The following is a 12551-nucleotide window of genomic DNA, read 5'->3' as shown; positions in this document are numbered from 1 at the left end:
GTGAGTTAATGGAAAGGAGAAATTTTCAAACACTCACAGGTTCAACCAGCAAGCCACAAATTCCTGCTGGGGTTTTCCTTTTGCCAGCTTCAGCATTTCCTTGCTTTCCACCTGGCTGATGTCACCAGCACTGAACAGGATGAGAAAGGGCTTTCCAAGCTGCAGGTACTGGGGCAGATTTGGCACAGTGATTTCTGGCTGCAGGACAAAATAAACAAGAAATTGGGGATATGAGGAGGAGAAAACAGGAGAAAATTCCACTTTCTGCTCTTACATGAGAGTGCAGGGGTGAAGCAAGGCTGCAGTGTCCCTGTGGAATGTGGGAAGCTGGGATTTTGGAGCACTTGGAGATGTCTTTGCCCAACCCAAAGAACAAGCCAAGAACCCAAGTGTGGGAGCAGCTGTGAGTTTGGAGATGGGGATGTCAGCAGAGCAGGGAGAGACTCCAAAAGGCACATGGAAAAATTCCCGGTTCCATGGGAACAGATCCTGTGGAAGGCCAAGCCACTGCTGCAGCAGGTGAGTGACTCTCAGTCCCTCAACTCCAGGGTCTCCTGCTACAAGACCACCCAGCAAACAGCAGATTTCTGTCCCCACTCCCTGCTCCAAGTCATAAAATTGAAAACAAACTCAGCACGATAAAAATAATGAGCGGCCACGGCCGTTCTGTGGAACTCCACACTATAATCAGGGCTCTGCAAATGCCTGCAATGGAAAAAAAAAAAGGACATTTTGATTTTATTTTTACTCACAAACTTGTCCAGCAGTTGATATCTGATCATCTGCAGCATGTCCTGCAGGCTGGGTTTGGACAGAGTGATGCCTTCCACGCCGTGGCCTCCGCTGCGGGCGAGGAGCAGGGCAGGGGGGGACACTGAGTATTTCTGGGATCTGAAAAAGAGGGATGGGCACAGGGGGGGTTGGATACACCCCAAAAATGCTGCACAGAGAGCTGGCATCCCCCTGGAGATATGTCTCATCTTTGGAAAGGTTCAAGGCCAGGTTGGAGCAAGCTGGGATAGTGGGAAGTGTTGTCCATGGCAGGGGTGGAATGGGATGAGCTATAAGGTCTCTTCTAAGCCAAACCATTCTGGGATTTTATTCCTGCTTCTCCTCCATTTTCCCACCCAGGGCTTCACTCTGCCTCCCCAGCCAAGGCAAACAGAGGTCCCAGATTCCATCCAAAGGACACAACCCACACAAAACAACCTCCAGGAGATCCAATTTTTTCTCAATGAAAATCCCAAAAATGTTGTGAAGTCCAAGCCTCACATTGGAGCAAAACACACAGGCTGCACCCAGCCACCCTTGGTGGAGTTTATCCAGATTATCCTTCATTCCACAGTGTCCTTCTGGTAAGATGATTCAAGGTATTCAAAGAAAAGCTGAGAAAGTGGGAAAAGCAAAAATAGGAGAAGTTTGGGCAATGAAAGGGCAGGGGGAACACCAAGCCAGGACAGCAATTTTCTGGAAGTCTGAGGAACTTCAGCCCTGGAGGCCTCAGATGGCACTGCCCAGAGGAAGGGTGTGACAGGGGAAACCAGCTGCCTCTGCACTTTTGGGAGGCATGTCTGGCTTGTTTTTCAAAGGTTGTGACAACAAAGAATCCCAGAATGTTTGGGGTAGAAGGGACCTTAAAGCTCAGCCAGTTCCACCCCTGCCATGGCTAGGACACCTTCCACTGTCCCAGGGTGCTCCAAACTCTGTCCAGCCTGGCCTTGGACACTCCCAGGGATCCAGGGGCCTTCCCATCCTCACAGGGAAGAATTTCTTCAGGTCATCAATGACACAGCAAGGAGGGAACTGTACATAATTTATTTCCATGGTGTCCAACTCTTATGGAGGCCTTTACCAACCTCTATCACACACCCACTGCAAACTTCATTGTGAGCTGATGTATTTACAGTTGATTAAGTCAAGCAAAACCCTAAAAAACACTTAATTCAGGCATTTGGAACTTATTAAACTTCTATGGGTTTTAAAGAGATTCTTTGGCTTGGTTATGGCTCAGAGGAGTGAGGACTCCTATTCCCTGTATCTAAAATACATCACCTTGTTCAGCAGCCTTTGACAAGCATCTGTGAGGGTGGTGAGGCACTGGAAGAGGATTCCAGAGCAGCTGCCCCTGGGTCCCTGGAAGTGTCCAAGGCCAGGCTGGATGGGTCTTGGAGCAGCCTGGGATAGTGGAAGGTGTCCCTGCCCATGGCAGGGGGTAGGAGTGGATTAGATTTAGATTTCTTCCAATCTAAACCATTCTGGGGTTCTACTCTATGATTCTATCAGGAAATATCTTCTATACTGCCAGAAAATCACCAAATCCTGAAATCCCTTCTCCTCTTCCTGGTACTGAAGGCTGTGTTGTTGCTTTCTGTTGATACAGCAGGACCATTGAGTGGGTAACACAAGTCTTGCATTTCTATCAAAACCATCTGCAAACCAATACTTGGCAGGAACCCCTGACATCGATGTGGAAGCAAATAACAACCTCATGCAAAGCATTTCTTCCTCAATGCCCCTTTTCCCCTTCATTAGTGGCCAACCCAGCAGGGGCCTGCTGAGCAAACAGCTTTGCTGACAGCAGCCTTTGTGTATCCTGTAGCTTTTGTTCTCTGGAAAAGGTCTGCAAGATGCACAAAGGGGAAATCAGCTTGCTGTGACCTGGGAGCCACAAATATTTTCTCCTTGAGCACTGAGCTGAAGAATGGTTTCTCATTTTCTGAACAAGGGAAGTGAGCCTGGCTCTTGCATAAGGAATTCCTGTAAGTGTTTACTTTCTGCTTACACTTGAGAAGCCCATCAGCTACAGTAGCTTCACCCACAAATCACAGCCAAAATCCCAATGTGGCAGAAGGACTATCAATATAAACTGCACTAAATATTCCTGCTCAACAGGAGCAGGCTGCAGACTCCTGGAGCAGGAGCAGGAAGGTGGATTCTTGCATGTGTCAGCTCTGAGAGAATGCAGGCTTCTTCTACTGGTACCTTGAGAGATCACCCTGTCCTTTCATTTTTATTTTTTTTCCTTCTATCAGCTGGGCTGAAATCCTCAGGGAAGAAAAGTCTTAACTGATTCCTGGAGCAGTTTGGTTAATAGAGATGTATTCCCAAGGTATCTGCATTTTTATTCTCACCACAAAAATGTCCATGTCTCATGAGGAATGCATCACACCTCTGAGGAACTAATGAAAATAATTCCCTGCTGCACTGCAGCCTGTTAAACCCACACCTGGAAAACAGGTCAAGAACCTCCTGGGATTTTTAACTCTGCCTTGACAGCTAATTCCTGATGGAAATGAGATGCCAGGGCAAGATGGAGATTCCCCCTGGATCCAGTAGCATTTGTAGGCACTGAAGCACCTCTCACATTCCAACCTGGAGTCTTCATGACACAGGTAAGATCCCATTAACTCCCACTTGGCTTAAATCAGGGATGCAATTCCACCAGGAATGCAGCTCCATGGCAAGACAGCATTTATTTCCCAGCTCCCAAAGCCTTTTCCAGCACCCAGACTCAATGTCCACTCCACTCCTAGCCCAAATAGTCACAAGCACCCTCTTTTTTTGGCAACTGGGGGCAACCACCAGAGCAAGGGAAGGCACTGCAGTGACTATCCATCTTTTTTTTTTTTCTCATGGAAAGAGAAAGGCAAGAATTTTTTTCCCTCACACACTGATGGTATCATTTTTCCAGCCTGTTTGTTATTTTCATTATTTGCTCCTGTTTGTGTGAGGAACACAACAACCACATCCCTGGTGGCTGAAGCACTGAAAACACCCAGAGTGAACATGGACAGCAGGAAGGTGACCATGGACAGCCTGAGAATCACTGGCCAAGGTGACAATTCCCTTTGGATGACTCCTGACCCATCTCCCTGCAGGAAAATGTCACTTGTAGCTGTCACTCAGCACAGGGACTTGTTCCAGGCACTGCCTTTCACTAAGTGCAGATCAGCTTCAATTCTTCCCAGAGAAAAATAGAAACCACTTACAAAGCCAAGGCATCATCTTCAAAATACATCCCCATCCTTACGTGGCCACTTAGGATGTTTCCTGCCTCTTCAAAAGTTTCCCTGGCTGGAAAAAGACAAAAATACAAGAATAAATAACAGAAAGAGAGGTGTTGAGGTTTTTATTCCTGGAAACCTGATCAATGCCTTTGCATACATAACATCTTGCCAGAGCAGATTTCAAGATCTAAACCAGGATTAGAGGCTCACAAGAAATTACTACAGTTCAGGGCTGCAGGCCATGGGAGGAGGAGCAAGCAGAGAGTAAAGATCAGGGGAAAATTCCCATTATGAGAAGAGTGTTTGCTCTTTAGCCACCAGCACTGAGCCTCCAGGATGTGCAGGACAGAGGCACTGCTGGAAAATGAAATGTGTTTAAGGATTTACAGTCTGTAAGCGTTCTTGGAAACAGGAGACCAATTTTAAGTCTAAACAGAAATCTTATAAATCCCAGTGACCTTTGAGAAATGATGGATGATGGTTTTACTGGAGTAGGGCTAAGAGCCTGGAGATAAACCAGCCTTTCCCTCAAGTGTTCTTGGTTTATCCAGCTCCTCCCAGCACACTGGGGTTGTTGTAGGATAGGGAAAAAAACCAGACTGGGCTCTCTTGATCACAGCTCAGAGGGAGAGCACAGCTCCAAAACTGCAGAGCTGGGTTCCTCCCTTATAAAAACCCTCCCATTTCACACAATTCCAGAATTATTTAGGTTAGAAAGGAGCTTAAGCTCATCTTGTTTCACCCCCTGCCATGGGTAGGGACACTTTCCACCAGACCAGGCTGCTCTGAGCCTTGTCCAGCCTGGCTGTGCAGTGGATCCATGGGACAGCCAAGCTTTGTGAGGAGCTTGTGAAATGCAGAGATCAGAGCTCCAAACAGCTGCTGCCAAAGGTGGGGTGAGAACAGGGAGGATTTCAACACCACCACCCCCCTCCTCCTCTGCACTGAGCAACTGACAGCAACAAAAATGGCTCTTCTGTCCCAAGGAGAGGCAGAAATGTCACTTTTTGGAGAAGCCAGGTTTTCTCTGAGAACTAAGGGGGTATCTCAGATATAAATATGATATAAATTGCTGTCACAGACAGTGACTGTTCCTCAGACCATGCACTGTCACAGCACAGCTGGCCAGCCCAAGCTCCTGGGACCAGTGACTCAGAGCTCAAAGGATGGAGCTGCCTCACAACTGGTCCCTCTTTGGTTCTCTGATTCCTGTTTTGCAGCCACACTCAAAGTTGTATTTTCCACTGTTTCCCATGTGGCCCATAAACTTTCATTTAAACTGCTTTCCTTTTTTAATGGAAGGAGTGGCTCATTGAGGGCTCAGTCATTATCATAGAATCTCTGAATGGTCTGGGTTGGAAGGGATATTAAAAATCATCCAATTCCACTCCCTGCCATGTGCAGGGACGCTTCCACTGCCCCAGGCTGCTCCAAGCCCTGTCCAACCTGACCTTGGGCACTCCCAGGGATCCAGGGGCAGCCACAGCTGCTCTGGGCACCCTGTGCCAGGGTCTCACCACCCTCCCAGACAGGAATTCCTTCCCAGTATCCCACCTATCCCTGCCCTCTGGCAGTGGGAGCCATTCCCTGTGTCCTGTCCCTCCAGGTCATTGTCCCCAGTCCCTCTCCAGCTGCTACAGAGAAACCATTCTTGGATGTTGCTTTCCAGCTCTTCTGGTCTTTGGTTACTTGATTTTATCAGTGTTGAAAGAAAAATTCCCTTTCCAAATTCCTTTACCAAGCTTTAAACCCTCACTTGAGATATGAGGTTGTCTTGAAGTGCTGCCCTGGGTCAGCCCTGGCTGCAGGAATTCCCTCCTAAGTCAGAACAATCTCAGGCTTATTCCTTGATGAGATCCTCCCTCCCCAAATTTTTCCTCCACTTCCAAATTTTTCCCTATTTCTGGCAGTACTAGACCCAGAGCTCCCCACCAGCCTATATTTCTCCAGTGACAGGTTCTTTGCATCATACCCAAAACCCCCCAAATTCATACAGTTCTGCTGCAGACAGGAAGCACTTCAAAAAATATATTTAAACATTTCCTAGGAAATTAATCCCCCCATGAAAGCACAATTTAATTCCCTGAGGGGGCTGATCATGCTCTGCAGCACATTCCTTGAGCTGGGATCCCAGATGTCCTGAATTGCACAAGCACAACTTCACTGATTTGGGAACAAGAAAGAATCCAGATGAGGAAGGGTCTAAAATCCCTGCAGAGTTTTGGGAAGCAGGATCTGAGCCCCACTTTTTATCCCTCTGGCATCTCCTGACTCTGCTCCTGCAGCATCTCTTGTTCCTTCCTCACTTGGCTTCCACTGATGCTGCCAAACCCTGTGAGGCACCAGGGATCAGGGATATTTGAGGCTTTAGGACAGTTTTACTTCCCAAAGTCTCCCAGTTTTTGCATCTAAACCAAATTTCTGTCCTAAAAATTCTTTTGAGTTTCCAGGAAAACGCTCGTTCATTGCCCTCAGAATACATCCTAGTAAATTTTATTTAGGATTTTTTTCTACCAAGCTTCTTTTAGCTCAGACCCCCCAAATAGCTTCTGAACATAGTCCTGATGCTAAGGGTTGGAAAACATCCAGGATTTTTTTAGCAGGACTGTTTCAGTTCACTAGAAATGGCAATGACACAGTTCACTGCTGCTCGGGGTTAGAGCAGAAATTCTGCCATGAGAAAATGATTGGGAATTCCAGATAAATCTGCAGGTTAGTAAGAGGAACAATGTGGTTCTCCTGACTCCAGCCTGGTTTGATGCCACAACAGCTGCAGGTTCCTGCTCCCTCAGGCTGTTCTGCATTACAGCTGCAGCACCCCCAGGAAATGGGTGGAGAAGAAATCCCAAATTTCCCAAATTTCCCCTGCCTGTGGCTGAGTTACCCCAGCCTGAGGATGCCATTCTGGATTGCAGATGCAATGTGCTCTGAGGGAAGAGGCAATCCTACAGGATCCACAAAGAGCTGCCTGGAAACCTCCAAGGCTCCTGTTTGCAGGGAAGGGAATGAAAACTTCTCTGTAAAATCCCAGAGTGGTTTGGGTTGCAAGGGACCCCAAAGTCCATCCAGTTCCAAACCTCTGCCATGAGCAGGGACACTTTCCACAACCCCAGACTGTTCCAAGCCCCATCCAGCCTGGCCTTGGACACTTCCAGGGATCCAGGGGCAGGCACAGCTTCTTAAAGGTTTTTTGGGATCAGTAGGATTTCCTGCTGTATTTACCAGATTAAATCTCCAGAGGAAGGCAGAGAATTGGCTGTGAGCTGGCTCAGGGAACACAGCCCAAGAGTTTTTTAGCAGGTTCCAATCACCCTATCTTGGTCTTTCCTCTGGACCCTCTTATGTGAGAAAGTAGCTTGGTTTGCATTATGTCAAAATTTAGAAGCACAAGGGAGCTTTAAAATGGAAAACAGTCTGAAAGTTTGATCTTAAGCAAGATCAGGAAGTTCTCCTATTTTAAAGGCAGCATTTCCCAGGGGATGGTGGCAATTGAGATTCTGTGGGGTTGGAAGATCTCAGCTCTCCACTGTGAGGCCCTGGCACAGGTGCCCAGATTTGCTGTGGCTGCCCCTGGATCCCTGGCAGGGTCCAAGGGCAGGTTGGACATTGGGGTTGGAGCAGCCTGGGACAGTGGGAGGTGTCCCTGCCATGGCAGGGGGGGATGGGATGGACTTTAAGGTCTCTTCCCACCCAAATCATTCCAGGTGATTTTCCTGTTCTCTCTCCAGACTGGCTTTGTTCCCTCACTCTTGGTAACCAATTGCATTTCTGTGTACACCTATTCCAAAATCCACAAATGGATATCATTTAGTTATTCACATTTCATTTCTTCTGATGCAGGAAACTTCTTTTTTACCTTATTGCTGCTCTGTTTTTTAAAAAATTAAGGTTTTGGATTTTTTTACAAGAATTGGGGCTACCACTTCTTCAGAAGTCAACAAGATCCAAGAGTGGATCTTTTCCTTTTTCAAGGAAGAATATTCTGGACATGTTGTACATGGAAGAGGATGATGGATCTGGCCTAAACCAGAGGCTAAAGGGAATTTATTGCCAGCTGCAACTCCTTTGAAGGGACTCATAAAGAGGACAGAGCCAAACTTTTGGGGGAAGGGGCAGGAGATACAACAGGGACAACAGGCTTGGGAAGTTTCTGCTCCCACAGTGGGTGTAGCAAACACACCTCTGAGCCAGGGTATGGTTCTGAAATCCCACACCTGGCATCACCTGCTACCCTCTCACTGTAAAACTGAAAAAGGCAGTGCCAGGCAGGTGTGCTGTGAACTTCCAGCAGCTGGGAGCATCCCTGTCCCAGCAGGAATGGAGCTGGAGAGTGCTTAACCCACCAATCCCAACAAACCTTCACTGGTGGCTGTGCTAAAAACTCCCAGCAGTGAGGTGTGCTGCTGGGATGAGAGCTCAGATGGAAACTCCCCTCTTAAATATCCTTCTGCTTCATCCATGGTGGCCAACTTCAGTGGGCAGGAAACTTGGCTCCTGTGGAAAGGCAGAGAAACAACTTGGGCTGTTGTCTTCTCTGCTTTTGGGATGGAGAGACAACAGGGCAACCTCAGTCACAATGGGACAAGTGTGACACCTCCTTAGGGACAAAAATTGTCATCTGGGAAGTGCCAGAGAGGAGCTGGAGCTGGTTACAGTGAATTGGGAGCCTGGGGATCCCCACTAAAACAAAGAGGGAATTCCAGCAAAGACAGGGATGGTGACAGAAGATGTGGCAGATGTCCCACTGGGGATTTGTCACTCACAGCAGGATGAAGCTGCTCAGCTCTTCAGCTCCCCACATGCCACCATATGTCACTGACTGCTGTCCCTCCTTGTAAATCCTCAGGGTGGGGAACTGGGTGACATTCTCCTGGGAGCAAAGGCCAGGCCAGTCCCAGCAGTTCACCCGAGACAGCAAAACCCCTGGGGTACCTAGAGTGGAAAAGAAACATTCATGAATGACACAAAAAAACAATAATAAAAACCCAGTAATAAATAAAATTATAACATTATTTATAATAAATAAATAAGCAAAAATTTTTTTTTAAATAGAGCTTTTTTCTTAGCTCAGTGGATATTTTTTGTCTGTATTTGAACAGCCCAAATACACAAACCCTTTGAGTACAGCTCATCTCCATCTTGAAAACACTCATTCCCAGAAATGTTCCCATCTGACTGCTAACTCCAAGCAACATCACAAAATCCTGAAGCAAATGTCCAGGAGCTTAAAAGGCAGTGGGGAAAGGTGTTGGAAATCCCTTAGGAACAAGGCCAAGAGAGAGAAATAATGCAGGCACTCATTTATAGGAAAGAGGGAAGATAAAGCTTGGCATGATGGAGGAGGAGGATGCAGCCAAAATTTTTGCATTTATTGAAAAATCTCTGTTCTACCTCAAGCATGAAGGCAAATGCACATGGAGCAGATGAATGGGATGGAAGAGAGATGTTCCCATCCACCCCCCTCAGGCACAGGGTGGGCTCTGTCCTGAGAGCCAGGAGTTGGCCTTGATGATCCTTGTGGGTTCCTTCCAACTCAGGATTTTCTGTGATCCCACCCAAGCCATCAGCAGACACCTGTAGGAGCTTAAGGGTCTCACAAGAAAGAAAGTTGGAAAGGAAAAGCACTTGGGAATTACAGAGCAGTCAGTCCAACTGTGGGTGTTGGGAAATGTCCTAAAAAGGTTTTTATGGATCTCACCTTCACAAGAAACTCAAAAGATTGGTAAGAAGTGAAGCAAATGAAATGTTGTTGCTACAAGCTCAAGATTTGTGCAACTCCAGCATTTCCTTCATAAAGAATCCTGGAGTCACAGAATGGTTTGGGTTGGAAAGGACATTAAAGCTCATCTCATTCCACCCCTGCCAGGGCAGGGACACCTTCTGCTGTCCCAGGTTGTTCCAAGCCCTGTCCAAACTGGCCTGGGACAATTCCAGGGACCTTCTCAGCCTTTCTTTCATCTTTGGGCTGGGTAAAGCTGCTGCTGCTGGTCCATGGCTAAGCCTGGCCTAAATCCTGACCAGCTTCTCTCCTTCTTTTCCCTTGGCTTCCACCTCACCTGAGCTGCCTCAGGGGCTTGACCAAGGGCAGTGTGCAGCTCTCCATGCCCACAGCAGGAATGCTCTATCTCAGAAATCTTCATTCCTTCTCTACATTTCTTTGAACAGGACTCAAAAGCTGCATGGGAAAGATGGGATAAAACCTAGAGACAAGTACACACATGGAAGCAAAGAGTCCTCCAGAAACCAGAGCTGGGGCAGATGATGAGGATTGCTCAAGAGAAACCAGCCAAGCTTTCTTCTCTCCCTGTCCTGGGTCTGATTCTAATCACTATTTTCATGAATGCAATAAAACACATCCAATCTGGTTTTGATCTCAAGCCTAGAGGAGCAGACAGCAATTTGAGGGACAAGGTGTTAGGACAGCAGCATTCCATGAGGAGAAGAAGGGTGCAAAGGTACCACCAGTGCTGCAGGAGAGGAATGGGAGGACACTCAACAGCATCTGCAGCCCATGGGAAGAAAATTATTTTCTTCTGTTCTGGAGAAACCTCTATAGAGTCCAACAAGCCAGCCAGGGAAACATGTTTTTGGAAAGATTTAAGCAAATGAGAATCTGGAGCAGTTTAGTTCCCTCCTGAGGAAAAACCCAACCAAGTTTTGCTTGGAAGTCACCAGTGAGAGAGAAACAATAAAATCTAAAAACACGTCAAGGGTGCTGTGGAGGGGACAGTGACATCACTGGGCAGGCTCATGGAGAAACCCATGCCAGGCTGGGAGGGCTGACCAAACATTAAACCAAGTTCCTGAGAACTGAGCACAGCTGAGTGTTGCACAAATCCTTGTCACCCAGAGGAGTTGTGGGTGCCCCCAACCTCTGGCAGGGTTCCAGGCCAGGTTGGACAGGGCTTGGAGCAATCTGGGATGGTGGAAGGTGTCCCTGGACATGGCAGGAGGTGGAATGAGAAGAGCTTTAAGGTCCCTTCCAAGCCAAACTTTCTGTACTCCATGGCTATTTGCTGAAGGAAATGCTGGAGTTAAACAGATCTTGGGTTTGTAGAGGAAATCTCATCTCTCTCTGCCCATGGAATGAGATGGAGCTTTAAGGTCCCTCCCAACCCAAACCCTTCTGGGATTTCATGAGGGGTGAGGTGACCTCAGCATTAGCTCCTACTCCATATCCTTATCCTCCCACAGAACCATTTTCTGCAGCCTTCAGTGGAGGTTCTGCACTGCTGTGCACACGAGGAGTTTGCTGCTGTTCTGCCTTGTGTCAAACCCTTGTGCAGAAAAGGCAGGAGGCAGCACAAGTGAAGGGTCTGCAAATCCACTCAGACAGGCAGGAATTGTTAAAACACTGCACAAGAGCAGAAATGGTTTGTGCCATTGCCAGACTCTGCAAGAAGATCTCAAACTGAAAGTCTGACCTCAGATTTACTTCACACCTCTGATCCAGTGTAGCTGGTTCTCATCATCTCTTACCACATCATCTTGTGTCTTGCCCAACTCTGGAAAACAACTCCATGGAAATGGGGCTTTGATGTCCTGTTAAAATCCAGTTGTGAGGCTGCTTAAAGCTCTTTCAAAGATGAATTTAATATTTGGATATCAGCTCAGGGAATTATCTACCATGTGCTGAAGGAGCCCCATCTGGTCTGAAAACACCTGGTACAGGATGGTTCCTCTCCCATCCCAACCTGCACCATTTCAGTAATGACTGAACCAGCAGAACTTTCAGGAACTGAGGAACTCAGCAGAGAACTGTCCAGTCCTGTGGTCACTGCTGAGTGGGAAGTGCTGAGTAATGCACCAAGTGCTGCACTTCAGGAGGAAGAATCCAACACAGAATGGGAAAAAACACCTAGAAAACAGCACACAGTGAACCCTGAAATCCTCACCCCAGTTACACACCATGGATATCCATTGCTAAATCATGCAGCTGATTTTCCTGCCTTTGAGCTCCAATTTCATGCCCTGTCTTTGCAAGTCCCTGGTCAAGAAGACCCCATGAGCACAGAGGGAAGCAGAACTATTTTCCATCACTATATTGCTTTTCTTAGATACTGATTTCCTCTCTTCTTTGCTCAAAAGGCCAATGACCCACCCAAGAAATGCTCAGCACTGTCTCACCTTCACATCCTCTACTCTTAACCCTGCTGCCTCCAAAAATTCCCATTTGCAAAAGCAAACCAGAGGTGCAGCAGTGAGCCCCAGTGGGAAATTCTTGCTCCAAGGGTAGAAAACGTGCTCAGTTCAGCAAGGTCTTCTGCTAAACTGGATCTCTCAACAAATGGAAAACACTTGAGGGCTGGAAGTTTCACTTGGTGAGGATCTGCTGAGCATCTGGTATGGGATGACTCACGGGGTCATTGCAGTCTGCAGCCTCCCCCATTCCTGTGTGTTTGATCACACGTGGCCTGTTCTCCTATTCTCAGTGCCATTTTGCACAAAGAATTGCCACGGGGAGCAGGACCTGATTCTGCAACTCAGAATGTGCCTCCAGCATGGGTGAGTCACTCCTCAGACAGCTGCTTGTGGATTGCCAGC

General features: G+C 47.4%; 1 protein-coding gene across 1 annotated transcript in view; it reads right to left on the bottom strand.

Moving 5' to 3' along the window:
• Nucleotides 1–12551, bottom strand: part of TXNDC16 (thioredoxin domain containing 16) — a 34632-nt gene that overhangs the window by 4270 nt on the left and 17811 nt on the right. Inside the window, exons 14-18 of the mRNA XM_079307825.1 lie at nt 8771–8939; nt 8365–8501; nt 3990–4074; nt 753–891; nt 38–198 (exon numbers count right to left, since the gene is read on the bottom strand). Of these exons, the coding sequence (XP_079163951.1) occupies nt 38–198; nt 753–891; nt 3990–4074; nt 8365–8501; nt 8771–8939 (691 nt within the window). The remainder of the gene's footprint in view (nt 1–37; nt 199–752; nt 892–3989; nt 4075–8364; nt 8502–8770; nt 8940–12551) is intronic.

The sequence above is a fragment of the Erithacus rubecula genome (genome assembly GCF_903797595.1).
Source record: "Erithacus rubecula genome assembly, chromosome: 6".
NCBI classification, from domain to species: Eukaryota; Metazoa; Chordata; class Aves; order Passeriformes; family Muscicapidae; genus Erithacus; species Erithacus rubecula.
This window is presented reverse-complemented; position numbering and strand designations above follow the sequence as displayed.